Below are 16,530 nucleotides of genomic sequence, written 5' to 3'. Positions count from 1 at the left end.
TCACACCGGGGGTATAAAAAAATAAATCCCGCCGCGCAGCCCCTTTAACAACAGATGCGCGATGGAAATGAAGAGCGCCGAAAAGCACCGAGGGCCCCAGACATCTCGGAGGAAGAGGCTACTGAAAAAGGAATAAACGTTGAGACAACGTTGACTTAACGCTATTTCAACGTCCCTTTTCAACTTGGCGATTGCTGGTAAAACGGTGACCTAAAGTTGAATTGTCAGCTTCAATTACATGGCGAACTATAAAACTATAATTCATTGTTGAATCAATAACTTTAACTTTCTGCTGTAAGCCGTGTTTTATCTTTTTTTTATTTGCTGTGTATCATGTATCATCAGCACTTCACATCTCGTCTTGCGCTGTCAAATTTGATACTGTTTGCTTAGTAGAATTTTCAGTTATTAATTTATTATGGTGCAGATTTTTGTGAAACAATAATTGTCCCTCGATATCTTTTCTGTCAGAAGGATGAACTAACTCCACTTAACGCTTGAATTCTCCCATTTCCTGACATGGGTTAAAGAATGTGTGTTAAAAAGTTGCCTGTTTTCCTGTTTTCTCTTCTTGCAGCGCCATCTATTAATCACTAATTCATGTAAGCCGTTCGCTTCTTGCACTGACGGAGACAGAGCGAGGAGGCCCTGAACGAAACCAGAAGATCAGGGAGAACTTGGCCTTCACAGGCTCGAGTAACAAAGCATCGCAACCGATAATATCGTTAGTACTATTAGCAATAGCATTAACCATTATTAATGTTGAAATGACCATTATAATAATGACTGTAATGATGAATATCACCTTGTCGGTCCATCTTGCCGGTCATTTATGAATTTAAAATGTTTATCATATATTTTATTCCAGATGTTATATGTGTGTCAGGTGAAAGTGTGTGTGTGTGTGTGTGTGTGTGTGTTATGACTGGACCGCCATAGGCATGAAGGGTAGCAGGATCGACCCCTACGCCCCTGTTCTGTGTGCGGTGGCTCAGTGGGGGTAATTGAAACTCAGAACAGTCCCCCCCAAGATCCAAGGATCCTCTCTCCTCGGGCTTCTCTCCCCCGGGAGCCATGAAGACGCACTTTTCCGCCTACACGGAACGATCGGGCTCTTAAGCAAGCAAGTCAGCCATACTTTTTCACTGTGCCACTTGTCAGGAGGGTGTTCTCCCCCATACTCTCTTTCCTGGCACAGCACATACACCCACCGATTTCTATCGTTTCTACAGTACAAAACATATATATCACTTACTAGCCATTACTATCCTATTTGTGCATTATGAAAAATGGTAATGCTGGTCACAATCATATTTCATCTGTGACCTTTAGCTGAGAGAACAAGGTTTCATTACCTCCGTGGCATGTATGCATGAACGACAGAACACAATGCTGGCATCTAGCAAAAACCACACACACACAAAACCAACACCACCAGTGTCAGGGACATTTACACAATTATTAAACAATGCATTCATTCATTTACAGCCACATAACCATTCAGAAACTGTTCACTTTCTCTTTAGCCCACTTTTCCTCAGCAATTTCTACAGTGATCCAAATTTTTTTTCTAGACAAAAGCTGGTAGATAAAAGCCTGACCAAAATCCACAGCATGAGGGTGAAAGAATTGTCAGAGGCAGGATTGTGTTGTGGAAAAGACGGATTCAGAAATGAAGGTCCTGAAGACCATGCTTCATGAACAAACCCCCAAATCCAGACTGAGGCTGAAGAAACGGTGGGGTCTGTGAGAGAGGTCAGTCGTGTCCATTGGTTCCATACCTGATGTGATACTTGTGAACACGTTCGTAACGCTAGAAAAATGCATCAGCTTATGCTCGCACATTTTATTTTTTTTTTGCCCGTATGAACCAGACCACTTGGATGTGAGGCAGTTATCACGAATGCAGTAAATACACAAAGCATGAGGGAAATATATAAAAGACAAAGACTAAGTGCCTCATGACCATACAGCTTTATTGGAAGGTATTCATGTATAGATTTTGATGGGTCCTGTGTGTTTACTGCAGATAAATGTAATTGAACCGATTACACTGAAGTCGCACAGAGGCATCTGCTGACAGGCAGAATGTCTTCAACATTACAAACTAAAAACGTAAAGAAAGACAGACTGGTAAAATGTTGCACTTCAGCATGCAGGAGTATGTAATTGTATTCTATATTCATCTTATATGCCTACAGTCAATCTTCAGGGTAGCTACAGCTACGTCTATACAGTTCAAAGCTAGAAGGTCTACATATATATATATGTATATACCCATGCAGACATTTACCAATGAGGCTATAGCCGTAACTTTACTGAAATGAAATTAGGCTCCAGCGGAGGCGAAACGACATTCGATCATTTCCATCAGAAAACATGGCTTCCGAGAGTTAAAGCGTTACGCTTTCAAGATACATGTAAGGAGGATGTAAACTGTAAATTTCTGTACAAAAAAATGTATGAAATACACAAAAGCAGGAGAAGTGCATGTGTTCATATCACCACAGCTATGAGTGGGTAATGGTGGAGCATGTCACAAGCTGATGGCAGAAAAGGAGAGATTTCTAAATAGGGCACAGTTTCATGGGCTTTTGGTTTCTGAGGCATCACACAGTTAAATGCTCATTTTTAAGCACCTGTACAAAAAAATGGCACTTTTATTACTGATTGTTTCTCTTGCACTTGAAACTATGACTTATTTCCACATTCCATAGACCATGAAATGTCAAATACGGTTTAGATATTTGGCACAAAATGGTTAAAAAGGCCACAACTTTGTAGCTACACAGTAGACGACTGGTGAAAAATTGGGTCATTTGTAATATTTGTACCTTTGTTAAATGCCATTCACAGTGAGGTAACAGAGCTTTACAATCTTGGTCGAGTAATATTTCAGTCACAGCGACAACTCTACAGCACTTATCCTCTTGTCTCTCTTTAAGTCCCTCTATCAGAGAATTAAAATCTATATATATAAATATATACAAAAAAAGCATAATGTTTGGGTCCCTTCACTCCAACAAGCCTGTGATCGTCTAAAACTCTACACCAGGGGTGTCTACATTCAGCCCTGGAGAGTCACCAGCAGGTTTTCCAGCCATCTTAAAATATAAACTTATATTTACCCGCACATGATCTTTTAAGGGGCGTGGCTAATGGACCAATGGAAAACCTGTTTGTGTGTGGCTCTCCAGAACCATATTTATCATCCCCAAGCTCTAAACCACTGTATATATACACACACACGTGGAGGTGGGGGTGAACATGAGGACATAAATATACTATACATCTCTATGTACAGAACGAGATGGGAGCCCAGTGTCGAATTGCTTTCTGGGAAGGGGGCTGTTGTTTGGTGGGATTCTACTGCCCGTCCAGTGGCAAACAGAGGGACTGACCGGCCGGCTCAGAACACCTTGGTTCTCTTGCTTCCTAGTGACCCATGCTGAAAAAGAGTGAGAGACAGGTAACACATAGGTTATGAAGGGCCACTTCAATGCAAAGTTTGCTCATGACAACTTATATTAAATCAGTAATAATCAGTCATTTGAATATGAAGATTCAAATTTCCAGACATAAGAGAGTGTCCAGTCGCAGAGTCCAATCTAACGTGTGCAAAGTACACAAAGTTACGTCCAAGAATAGGCAACTTTTCATGTGAGTGATGAGACCGATTAAGGACCGTATGGCAACGTTTGGACATAATGTGCCGAGATAAGCCCTACGTCTCTCCAACCAACCTTGGCCTGCCTGTAGAAGTGGGGAGCCAGCTCAACCAGCCAGGCTGACTCCACAGCAGTCACGTCACGCATGTAGTATTTGGATGTTTGCACCACTTCATTAAACACCACCCTGCAAAAAAGGCATGGCGGCAAGACAATGACAAGCTCAAATGAATAAGCGCAACACCACCAATCAAGACAAGTAGCATTATTATTTCTGACACAAGTGTCCTTCAGAAGGAAAACAAAGAAGATTACAACTAAGACTACTAGTTAGATGAAAGGGAAAGTTACAGTGTAACTTTATTATACTACATTTCCCATGGGTAACTCAAGATTTGCAGACAGTTAGCACAGTTAGGAAACTGATCATGTGAGTAGTTAGTTGTTAATTGCGCAAAAATGACAAAAAAAAGAAAAAAAAACACTCTAACACTCGTGTGGTTCTCGTTCAGGTCTCATTAATGTGCACATGGCTTCAGACACTCCTGAAACAAACCATTTTGGAGGCTTCTCTCCATACAGCACTGAGTTGGGGTGGATGTGTAGCTCCCGGTCATCCCGCAAAGTCCTGGCCGAAAGGAAAAAAGCAATGGAATGAGAAAGAAAATTAAGTATGGAATTTCTCTTCCATGCAGCTCACCAGGTCATATTAATACCATAGCAACATATCGATTGACAGAACCAAAAAAGAAAAGCGACAACTGATGGTTTAAGCAATTTCCTTCGGGATTGATAAAGAATCAGAATCCGAAAACTTTATCTTAGCAGCCCCAGGGAATGCTGGGAGGACTCACCGGTAGGAGCCAGAGTGATGCAAACGGGCAGCGTTGGCAAAGAATCCCGACACAATGCACTTGAGAATCACATCCGGGTCACCTGATTGAGAATGAGGCCCATCGTTTTAATGCAAAAAAACACCAGACAAATGAGAGAACGGAGAACAGGAACAGGCTACCGCGGCAGCACACCTTCACTGGAGTTACGCGGCACTTTGAACTTGTTCATGAGACGCCGGAGCTGCTCCCGGACAGTCAAGGCACGGATCAGGCCTTTGTAATTGAGGAAGTGGTCCTGGCACCACTGGGAGTTCTTCTGGTGCTGGGAAGACCATAAATAAGTGGTGTTAAAAAGTAAAACTTCCACACTACTGCAACATTCCATTTTCATCAAGTGGGAACTGTGTCAAAACAAAGTTGGATGCATTCCAGATCGAGTCGATAAATCAAGATAGCCACTGTTACCAATGTGCGATGTTCAGGACAACGCAAAAATGCTAAAATTTTGCAAATAAATTTTTTTTAAACAAAAAAAAGCAGTGCTAACAAAGAGTATTAGAAAGCAATTTGTCTCAAATATTAGGATGTACATAATGCAAATCATACATATTTAGTTAAAGTTATTTAAATTTATTTAACATTTGCAGTACAAAATTTCCCTTGGTATAAATAAATGTTATCTGTTTTTTCAATGCATGAAAAAAAAAAAAAAAAAAAAAAACCCTGATAGCCAAAAAATGTATACTCCCATACTTTGATGAAGGCCTCATACACATTGAGCATGGTGAGGTGGTCTCCTTCTGCCACAGCAAACTTCCTGTGCTCTCGAGCCTGGAACAGGTAGCAGAAGACAGAAATACAGAGAGCAGACAGACATCCTGACAAATGAGACAGGATGAAGGTCAATTAAAAAAAAAAAAAAAACATATACAAAACACGTCCAGCTGAATGATTCTGGGCTATATAGAAAAGTTATTTAAAACAAAAATTGAGACAGGGCTTTACTATTAAATTTTCAGGACACAAATATTTAAAACAAAAATGGTGGGGAAAATGCAGTAAAACAGTGGTTATAATCTCCTGATGATTCTGTGATATTATAACTACTTTACTCTCGTGACATTTTAAAAACAATTTGGGCCTGAAATTTGTAGATTTGCTTGGAATCAGTGCTGTGGCAGATAGCGCAATGGCTTCGCTTAGAGCATGAGTGAATGTGTGTGGACCCTGTGGTGCAGGGTGGCACTCTGCCCCGCCCTATGCCTGACGTCCCAGGACGGGCTCCGAAAGCCAGCTCTGGATTAAGCAGTTCTGGAGAGTGACTGAGTGCTTGTTTCTTCAAACTGAACTTTGAAGACATCTTCAGGTCACAGGTACAAACCCCACTTATTACCATTGTGTCCCTGAACCAGACACCCGAGTGTCTCCAGTGTCCCTGTCCCTGTAACTAACATGCTCTGGATAAAGGCATCTGATGAATGCGATCAATGTAAATATCTGCACAGAACACACACAAAGTCAAGGTTGAGCTGATTTTAAATTTCTTGGAATGTTATCAAACCAATCAAAAATATATTTAATTTTGATCATGCTCGAGTTAGGCTCCATTGTATTCTTTGCTATCAGCGCTGTACAGGCTACACTTTCCAGCACAGGCTTTCATTCTCTCAAGCACCAAGTGAAATGTTCACTTGTGTTATTTTTGCTAGGCTCATTAAGATGTGATTATGTATCACATTTTCTGTTATATAGCGTTTTTGGAATAACAATAACATTTCAATAACATTCATAATCTGACCAACCCTACAAACAAACAATCGGAGTCTACTTGAGATGTGACAAAAGGAACGGGGAAATAGCTGCACAGACTGAAAGCGCACAGAAAAATAAAAGCCAGAACGAAAAAGACAACAAATTAAATCCTGTGGGGAATATGAGAATCCCACAGCACGAAGCTCCCCGACGACTCACTGCTGCTTTTTTCTGATTGGGCGGCACCAAAAAGATGTTCTGGATCTGCATCATGGCTGCTATGGTGACAATCTCCTTGGAGCAGCCAAAGGTTCCAGACTCGAGCAGCATTTTGGCAAACATGGGACTGAGCGGAAACTCAGCCATTCTCACACCCATGGGATCAGTCAGGCGGCCGTACTGGTCCAGACCTGCAGGGAAATGAAAATGAAACGTGTCAATGCACAAATGCAACAGTGTGTTTGCACCCATGGTAGTTTTAAGATATTCTTATATGATTCATATTATATAACTCAGCATTCTGTGTAAATGATAATCTCTTTACCACCAAGTGCATATAGGAGCTCCAGGGCTTGGACCATTGACTGGGCAGGAGGAGGCTGCAGCATGAAACAAATCAAATTATAATCTGACAGAATTTACAGATATTTCTACAAACAACTGTATGTTCCACTTTATTTAACAGCACATCCATTCCAATCTGTGTATGCGAGCAGTTAACTTACAGACAGAAAGCTGAAACGTAAGACATTGTCAATCCCCAGGGCCTTCAGCTGCAGGATGACCGGGGCCAGGTTGGAGCGCTGCATTTCTGGCACAGTTGAGGGAGGGAGCTTCTCATAGTCTTCCTCTGGATGACAGAGAAGGCAGATGTTAGAGAGCACGGAATGCAAAAACACCACAGAAATATTGCCTGGTCTACTTTCAATACTCATGTGAGAATGCACACTGATCAGCCATAACATCAGCACTACTGACCGGTGACATTAGCATCTAGGGTGTGAAGTGAACTGAGTGAGCAGTGTGTGGGGACGGTACTTTTATCAAGTGCCAAGTCAAGTTCAGGATTCGAACCAGCAACCTTCCGATTACGGGTCTGTTTCCTTACCCGCTAGGCCAACCCCTGCCATATAGAACCATATACTGAGTCATGTTGATGCAGCAGAAGCAGAAAAAACAGGCTTGGAGTGACTGACAAGGAGTAAATTGTGATGTTGTGTGTTGTGTAATCTTCCTATTCTGCAGTGGTCAGGAATGAGTATATAGCGAGTACCTGTATAGAGGCGGAAGCATTTCCCTGGGCGGTTACGCCCCGCCCTGCCTGCTCTCTGACAGGCCGAGGCCTTTGAGATGGGCGTTACCACCAGCGACTCGATGCCTGTGCGTGGGTTATAAGCCCTCATCTTGACGAATGCGCAATCGATCACAAACATGATTCCGTTTATGGTGATGGACGTCTCAGCAATGTTAGTGGCAACCACCACCTGAACACAAGAAAGAAGGGGAACCAAAAATAAGGTCATGACAAACATGATTATATCCTGGGTCATTATGTGATTCACACCCCTAATAAGCAACACTGAAATTATTTATGGCAGTTGCAACAATTAAGATTTTACTTCCTTAATGAGACATTCATTTGAGATGTTTGGGGTTGGCCAGACTCGTCCCCGTCCTACGGTAAAGTGAGAATAGAGCTGCAATTGCACTCTGCTTCCGTCCAACCAGAATTGAGAGCAGTTCACCTTGCGGACAGAAGAGGGCATCCTTTCAAAGACCTTCATCTGGTCTGCGTAGGGCAGCCCTGCGTACATGGGCAGAACCCGCAGATGCTTCTTCATGCCGTAGCGAGACAGAGTTCTGGCCTGTTCCTGCAACATGGAGACCACCTTCTCCACCTCCTCCTGCACAAAGACAGGTTATAGCAAAGGCTTACAAATAATACTCAAATTTTCTTCTTTTCATACTTCTGTCTAGGCTTTTATTATTGATATATCACATGAATGTAGCATAGCATAAAAGGAAAAATAACGAATGCAATGTTGTCTATCATTTTACACATCAACCTGTCCAGTGAGAAAAGCGACCACGTCTCCGTCATCCTCCGACTCATGGATCTTCAGCACAGTCTCCACTGTGGCCTTCACATAATCCGGCACAGGGCTGAGGAGACGGGAGACACATGGCAGATCAGTTAAACAAAACCACCACCTGACAATGAGGCCTTGCGGGCCAAAAATCACATTCAAGGTCCTGCAAAGCCAATTCCCGCATATTATTCACCCAATTTAAGTCAAGTTTCTCTGACAAGAAATGCACCTTGGACATTGACTGCTTCGGAATATGAAGAATGCACACTACAGAATACCTGACGGTGTAAAACACATCCACCGGGTGGGTACGACCTTCAACCGTGAGGATCCCACAAGTGTCTTTACTTGGATCAGACGTTTCATTTAGGTTGAAGAAATCTTGAAATTTCTGCAGGAAATTATAGCAAATGAATGAATTAAAAGTTTAAAGCAGATTTCATTTTTGTCTTAAACTCTGTAAACCAATGATATTGAAACATTTTTAAATGATAGCTTGTGTAACATTTTTAATTTTTTTTTAAGTAATCTGTTCTCATATGACAAGCACTCTGACATTCATAGGCATGAAAGTTATGAGCGTTCTCCAGATGCCAGATATCACAAAGCCCTCCAATATCTTATCCCTCAACATTTCTCGGTCACATTGGACAGCTTTTTATTCTGAATGCTTCCTAGAACAACCTTAGCGTCCAGAGTAGCAGATGCCACAATCAGCCTCAGGTCTCGCCGTTTCTTCTGAATCTGTTGGGAAAACAGAGAAAACTTTAACGAACCTCATAAGCCTTGAGTGAGCCTTGCTTGTTCATCTTTTAAGGACGTGTGCAAGGCTGGCAGAAAAATTTGGAGTGAAAATTAAGTCTGTATGGATGCACTACAAATGCAAATCAATTAAAACTGTTAAGATCAAATAAGAACTGATCAGTAAAACATTTCATTATCAATATGTTGGTCTTTGATACAGGGACAGGGAAGGTTGCAGTCTGTTCCTTAAAAGCAGTGGAGATTGAGAGGCTAATTACTGGTCAGCAGAATATATGTGCTTCAGTTAAATTTTTTGTATTTTTTTTTATTGATTGTATTGATTGAAATTGGCTCTGACTAATCAATTCAAATAACCAAAATCAGCAAGTCACCTTTTTCAAAAGCCCAATGGCGATGTCTGTATACAAGGTCCTCTCGTGAGCCTCATCAAGCATTAAGACACTAGAGACAGAAAAACAAAGCAGTTTGATCAAAATATTATCCGTGGATTCAAAAATCCGAATTTTAACCGCAATATAAAAATAGCCAAAAATCAGTTTGTTTTCATGTCCATCCTACAAACAAGTAGATGTACAGGACATCAACGCTCATCTCTAAAGTACAGACCAGTGCTCCAAATGTTTACAACATACCATTATTTTCATAGAATGGCAGCCAATGGTTTCAAAAGGCTCCTATTTTCAGTTTGTAGATGTCACACACATATATTACAATAATCGTCTCAGATTAAAAAGAACCTGTATTTCTTTAAAAGAGGATCAGCCATCATCTCCCGCACCAACATGCCATCCGTCAGGAACTGAAAAGAAAGACATTCATGACCTTACTTGAAGAGAGTAAACGAATAATGACAATTTCCTGCTACTGTGCCAAGTCTACCTTTATGCGGGTGGCGTGAGGATCTGAGCAGTCGTCAAATCTGATTGTGTATCCGACCTCATGCCCTATTAGAGCGCCGCGTTCCTCTGCCACTCGATTGGCCACCTGATCAGGCGAAACAGAAGTCAAAAAGAACAAAAAATACAAGCCAACACAAGAAAAATAATATATAACATTTCCATTAGTAGGAGACAAAGCTTACGGATATTGCAGCCACTCTCCGAGGCTGAGTCACACCAATCACTTTCCCCTCTGCGGCCCAACCTGCTTCCAGGAGATACTAATGGGAGGGGGGATTATGAAATTAATTAATTACTTGAAATTAATGTATAATTCCACAGCTGGAAAGATCTGAAAACAAATAAAAAAATGCATTCATCTCTAAACTGACCTGCGGGATCTGTGTGCTTTTCCCACATCCCGTCTCTCCAACAATTACCACCGTCTGGTAACTCTCCACTAGGTAGAGGATGTTGTTTCTGTGCTGTAAAAACAGACCAGGAAACATGTCTCCCACACCAAGATGCCATAATAATAATAATGAGGAGCTTTTTTTAAGATTTTTGATACCATGATCATTACATAATTACATACATGTAAAACATGGCATTTTTACCAGAGAATCTGCAGGAATCAAGGGTCTGGGCAATATACTGACAATATATTGAGTTCTGTAGTTACAGACAGACATGTATACTGTAATGTAATTGATTATTACATGGTCATACGCTCCATTTCTATCAGAAAATAAATAGCTGTAATAAATCAGAAAAAAAAACAAAAAAAAAAAAAACTCAAAAGCATTTGTCATATGCAACAGCTTTCTAAAAATTCCAATACTGCTGCACACCATATCATCAAGCCCCAGTTATAATTATGCAACGATACTCACAAGGCCATTATATATGTGAGATATCGGCATCAATCGGCAGTCAAAGCCTCAAGGTCAGAGGTCAAGCTCAGCAAATTCAGCACCCTACCACAATATCGATCCACCCTTACGCGTTTTCTCAGCACCCCCAAAAACATTCAGCTGCCCGTGCCATTGTGCGCACAAACGGCGTAATAAAAGCAGAACGGCCAGGGAGCATTCAGCACCGAGTCGGTACCTTGAAAACGGGCAGCCGCTGCCGCTGCTTCTCGATGGACAGCGTGGTGTGCGGGTTGTAGATCACCGGGGAGCCGGTGGTCTCGTTCGCCAGCTCCCGCTCTTCTGACACCCCTGGAGCCTCCGAACCTGGGGCACAAGCACGTGTCTTTATTACTGAACTGATATAGCCCGTCACCGTCAGCCCCATCGTAAAAAAACGTCTCTTTTTGCTGACTGCTAGAAGGCGGAGCTCTTGCTTTAGCGAGCTGTGTGTATGGCCGCTGCAGCAGAGTAACGCAAAAATAACAAACAGCATTAAAGTCGCGCCACGGCCTTTCCCAGCGCCACGGTGCGCAAGGTAGGCCTCTATTTCGAATCCAACAAAAAAATGCAATGGACAGATAAACAACATTTGTATATTGACAGCTACAATCTCACCGGGTTTCCAGAATTTCATCGTGTAGCGGGGCGCCGCCATCTTGGAATGTACGTCATAGCCTCGAATAAAAAAAACTTTATTTAAACTAACAGAACGGACAAACATATACGTCATAGCAGACTTACAGAAGTTACAGATTCTTTATGATAAGCAGATTCTCCCGTATTATTTCCTTCAGTTACTTATCATTTATGCTGTATGTCGATATGAGCGTTACGGTGGAGAATTTACGTTTTTAAAGACCTCTACGAGGAACCAATAACAAAAATATAATTTAAAAATATTATTTGATCAATTTGATAAACAGATGAAACCAATGTTATATAATACAATTATCAACTTGACAATGTATTTTATTAAACAACCGTTGCATGCATTAAAATCTAAACAGAAAAACAAACATGCGCTGACCTTTGAACATTATGAAGGTCAATAAAAAATTGGTCTGACTCAGGTTACAATAACCCCTGTACCAACAAGGGAAAGCAAGTGAAGAACAAAAGGGAGAAAAAAATCTTATAACAGATGAAGTGCGCCACTGGATTCTTGTTCCTTTGTGCAAAATTTCTTTGGCCACACGACCCTGATTCAGCACCCAGTCAGCAAGACTCAGTACAAGGCGAGGGGCCCAGTGGACTCCTACCTCGGTGAAAAAAACTCATTTAACCCGCAGAGGATAACGACAATATGCATATGCATGCGATGAAAGGCTCCTGTGGTCTTCACCCCGCCCCATTCACACACACACACACACGCTTTGCCAGTTAGTGTCATTATTATTAGAATTATTCACAAGCCAGGAGATCTGTTTAAAAATGTGGGGCGACTGGAGCCCATGTTTAATGAATGTCTCCAAAGATCAGAAAATACAGTCTCTCAAAATCCGTGTGTATGTCTGATTTCTGAAATTCAGTTACACACTATAAAATACTGAGAGGTATGTTACTGACAAGACAAGAAATACAAATAAATCAGTTTAATACATTGCGGATATGATAAAATGTGTATTGTACAGAATTTACAGTCCATTTAAATTAACATCATATTAGTAAGACTTTTTAATGTGGGATAATTGAGAGAAAAAAAAAAAGTTAAATCAAGTAACAAATTCCTGCTTAAAAAAAAGGAAACAAACCAAAAGAAATTTTAACCCACAGCCGGGAAGAGTACAGCTTTATCTTAAAATTCGGACACAATGATGGAAATGACTGGAGGCGGCCATGTGTTGCTGGTACGAGCTGAAGCTCAAAAGATCTTCGAATTCACACAACAAATAAAATGTCTCTTTCTCTGGTTTAAATGAGCTCCCCGCAGTTCCTCAGTCGTAGTGTAGTGCCGTGTAAAAGATTATCCATACCACCTGCAAGAAACAAGAGAAACGTTTAGATGCAACCTTTTCCAGCTTCAATCACAAGGACGCTTCCCAAACAAGCGTTAGGCCATGACATTAAACTGGTTTCGTTCTTATATAGGTCTTAGTATTTGTATCTGAAGTCTATTTTAAAAATTCTGCCTTGGTGCACATTGACAGCCACTTTGTTCCAGTCCCACGAGGAGGAGAGAACGCAGGCATTTGTGACAATGGCATCAACACCATTCACCAACCACAATGTTTGGTGCAGACAGGAAGTCGTGCCTGCGTTTTCCAGAAAAAAATAATCACGACCACTGGTTCTTCAGAGTCTCACGTGACTAAAACTTTTTACATCCAGTCACTGAGCAACTGCAATGCTTTTATGGTTGGAAGCCATGACGGTGAATGGAGTTGGGGCGGGAAATTATCAGGCCGGACAAAGCATGAGAAACGGGAGGTAACCTTTCCCCTTATGATGACAAAGGGGACAAATTACAGATACGTATGACCATCTGAACGGCTGCTGAACAGCAGAACGACCCGATTTATACTTATCACCATTTCTAGTCATGGCAGGACCATAGACAGGCTAGGGGAACAGGTTCATATTAATGTTAAATAATCTCACAAAGATAGGAAAGCTTTAACATTAAGTGAAATGGGGTGTTTCTTTATGTGAAAAAGGTCACTCATAATAGCAGACTTCATATATAAGTTCTATTATTTATTTTTTTTAGTTTCACCTGTCAGCTGCTACAGAGGAATAGCAGGCTTGTGAGTGTGTAGCCACTCTCTAATGTTTTGGTATTTCCTCAGATTGCTTTTTAAAAATATGATTGAATATATGCCGGGTATGTTGAAATTGCCCTCACCAGAAATAACGCGAACGAGGTCATGAAGCCCTCTTTGGTGAGCTCCCATGTGCCACCATACTCCTCTTCATCCACCTGCTGGAAGCTACTGAAGTAGACATACAAGAGTCCTGCATTGATGACGCAGAATCTGTTGATAAAAGGAAAATTTCATAACATTTTCATACCAAAAAAATAATACATTATCCCCATAATCACCTGGCAACCTTTTCAACATCACACAGTACTCTGGTGTGCAATTAAATGGGAAATACTTCAGTGCACAATGACAGACACAGCTCATCAATTAATGAGGTGATTAGTGAACAATAATTGGGCTGAATATCAGATTATTTCCATATGATACTGGACAACACTGAATCCCATTTGAATCAAACTGCAATTTTCATCAGAATCAGAAAGCATTATTAATTCAGAAAGAAAATTGTTTATGATACAAATGCACAGAGACGTTTATGAGTATAAATAAAAATAAAGTAAAAAAATTATGTAGTAATGGCTCAAGCAGCATTGCACATAATGTAAGAGTTAAGAGTCAGTAAGTGAGTTATTGCACAGTAAAAAACAGCAACAGGGGAAAGTTGCACAGATGAACAGCAGCAGAAGTATCATATAGCACAACCCCATGTTGTTTACAGATAGTGAGTGTAAGGTAAAGAGAGAGAGCGAGAGAGGGACACTTATTGTGCGAGTGAGCGGCAGAGGGGTGAATTAAAAAGCTGTGGGAAGGAAGGATTTCCTGTGGAGCATTTCAAACATAATGCTAAAAACCGACTTCTATCACTAGGGGTGTGTATTGGCAAGGTTCTCAGGATAGGTGTCAAAAATACGATAACAATATATTGTGATACTGTACATACTGCGATGGCTCGCTGAAAATGTCAAATCCGAGCTGAAATAACAGACGCTGTGATTGGTTGGTCGGTCATGTTTTGCAATTTCATTCTGCCTGAACTACCTGGCAGTACCATCTACAGGAGTGGATGTTGATTCACACCGATTCTCACCTCTGCTGACCTCACTAAAGAAAACGCTCGACAGCACCACTGGGTGGACTAAATTTGTATATAAAAATAGTGATGTTTGGGGTCCCTGTATCGATACATGATATATGGCTGTATCGAGATTTTCTAACAACCCTATCTATTACCATCCTGTTCTAGCATAAAAACATGAATAGGCCACACATGAAGGTAAATAAATTACATAACATAATAACACACACATATTATGAAATAAACACAGAAAATCAGTCTTGCTCATTTGATGGTTCTGAGCAAAGTGGAACAGACCGACAGAAGACCCCAACGGAACATGTCCTCAACTGCTAAAACTTAATAACCAGGCATGTGGTCACATGTAGTGGTCAAAAGCAACACTAGACACCAAAACAAACCACTCACCCCCCCCCCCCCTCCGAACTTAGTTACTTCTGTCTGAAGCCTAATCAGTCTTAACATTGCTTATTTCAATTAAATAAGTGACTTAAAGTGACTTATCACTCTAACATCACATATTAAATTTCTCAAAGAGAGGGGCAGCGGTGGCCGAGCGGGTAAGGTAACAGGTTGCCGGATCAAATCCCAAACTGCCAAGGTGCCACTGAGCAAGGCACTGTCCCCACACACTGCTCCCCGGGCGCCTGTCATGGCTGCCCTCTGCTCACTAGTAGTTTGGGTACATGTTGAGGAGACATCTAAGATTTATCAATCTTAGTGGCCAGATGAAAGATGAGGGTGCATTTTTCTCCATTTTGTCTCTGTAGTGATATTCCAGAGGATTCACCTGCTGAATCTGAACAATCACTTTATCCAGACAACTAACATATTTACAAGTCACCTGACACAACAGAGCATTCTTACATGGCTATTCCCAAGAATCCTTTCAAAGGCACAATGCCCCAGATGACACCTAGTACGATGGCGATGATTTGACGAAACCAATAGATGACGTCCAAGAACTCATCCTGTGGAAGAACAGACAGATATACTTTAATAAGACGTTACCAAACAAGAACTGTATATTACATGGACACTCCTGACACAGCAGGAGTCTGTAGGAAATCAAATAAAAAGCTTCTGTGAAGATTAGTCAAGTGAGTCTGCAGCATGTAGAATCGACTACTCGTCACGGTTAATAAGCGAGTTGACGGTAAACCTCGGGACAACTCCCACGTTACCCCGCCCATAAACCCCGAGTCCCTTGCTGCAACGTCGGCAGGGGGGGGGTAGAGTTAGATACTCTGCGGTGGGTTTTAATCCGACACGGACCGCCGCGGCCACTCGCAGGCAGCTAGCCGAGCTAGCCGCCGAGCTAACGCGCGCTTCGGGGGCGAAACGAAGCCGCGGCCGGTAGGGAGTCGCCGAGGAGCGGCTACCTTCTCATCCCACACCGCTTTGGTGCTGAAGGCTTTGCTCCATGCGGACGTCTTCACTCCCCCGTTGGCGAGATGGACCTCTTCTTTCTTTTTGGAGCCGTTCGTCATTCTCCGAAGCTGCCGTCGGGCACAGATCCGCCGATATCGCCGCTGACGGTGGGCTGTTCTCTCCCAGCCCTGGTCCGGAGCGTTCGGGCCGGCGAGGACGGTGCTGGCGGCGTGAAAAGCACTGCTGACTCCTCAGATCGCCGTCGGAGACGTGCAAAGCTGCGCGGTGTGCGCATGCGCCACGCGAATTAACCCATAAAAGGCGGCCAATGGGAGAATGCGACGTTCACGGGCCGCCCCGGCGTGAGGTCGATGGTGCAGACGCAAAAATAAAACAGCGACACCTACAGTTGGAGGACA

General features: G+C 42.0%; 2 protein-coding genes and 1 long non-coding RNA gene across 4 annotated transcripts; 1 reads left to right on the top strand and 2 right to left on the bottom strand.

Moving 5' to 3' along the window:
- The first annotated feature begins 1,624 nt into the window (after positions 1 to 1,624).
- LOC114798723 (uncharacterized) lies at positions 1,625 to 8,344 on the top strand. The gene is made up of 3 exons (XR_003751097.1): positions 1,625 to 1,755; positions 7,985 to 8,174; positions 8,331 to 8,344. It is a non-coding gene; the product is annotated as an uncharacterized LOC114798723 (long non-coding RNA).
- On the bottom strand, positions 1,956 to 11,573 carry LOC114797867 (probable ATP-dependent RNA helicase DHX35). Of its 2 annotated transcripts, XM_028993100.1 has the most exons (21): positions 11,519 to 11,573; positions 11,100 to 11,227; positions 10,382 to 10,474; positions 10,193 to 10,270; positions 9,991 to 10,095; positions 9,849 to 9,910; positions 9,483 to 9,552; positions 9,031 to 9,090; positions 8,625 to 8,737; positions 8,323 to 8,419; positions 8,002 to 8,160; positions 7,530 to 7,740; positions 6,982 to 7,106; positions 6,801 to 6,855; positions 6,476 to 6,666; positions 5,258 to 5,335; positions 4,697 to 4,826; positions 4,523 to 4,604; positions 4,225 to 4,296; positions 3,744 to 3,855; positions 1,956 to 3,448 (listed from the first exon to the last, which is right to left on the bottom strand). In XM_028993100.1, the coding sequence occupies exons 1-21, from the start codon at positions 11,556 to 11,558 to the stop codon at positions 3,410 to 3,412; spliced, it is 2,100 nt and encodes a 699-aa protein (XP_028848933.1). In that variant the 5' UTR covers positions 11,559 to 11,573; the 3' UTR covers positions 1,956 to 3,409. The 2 variants fall into 2 exon arrangements, with proteins under 2 accessions (XP_028848933.1, XP_028848934.1); XM_028993101.1 differs by lacking the exons at positions 1,956 to 3,448; positions 3,744 to 3,855; positions 4,225 to 4,296; positions 4,523 to 4,604; positions 4,697 to 4,826 and having other exon boundaries at positions 5,295 to 6,372.
- Positions 11,574 to 12,323: 750 nt separating this feature from the next.
- Positions 12,324 to 16,425, bottom strand: rab5if (RAB5 interacting factor). The gene is made up of 4 exons (XM_028994155.1): positions 16,123 to 16,425; positions 15,608 to 15,711; positions 13,746 to 13,875; positions 12,324 to 12,879 (listed from the first exon to the last, which is right to left on the bottom strand). The coding sequence occupies exons 1-4, from the start codon at positions 16,228 to 16,230 to the stop codon at positions 12,838 to 12,840; spliced, it is 384 nt and encodes a 127-aa protein (XP_028849988.1). The 5' UTR covers positions 16,231 to 16,425; the 3' UTR covers positions 12,324 to 12,837.
- Positions 16,426 to 16,530: the final 105 nt, after the last annotated feature.

The sequence above is a fragment of the Denticeps clupeoides genome, chromosome 10, assembly GCF_900700375.1.
Source record: "Denticeps clupeoides chromosome 10, fDenClu1.1, whole genome shotgun sequence".
NCBI lineage: Eukaryota > Metazoa > Chordata > Actinopteri > Clupeiformes > Denticipitidae > Denticeps > Denticeps clupeoides.
This window is presented reverse-complemented; position numbering and strand designations above follow the sequence as displayed.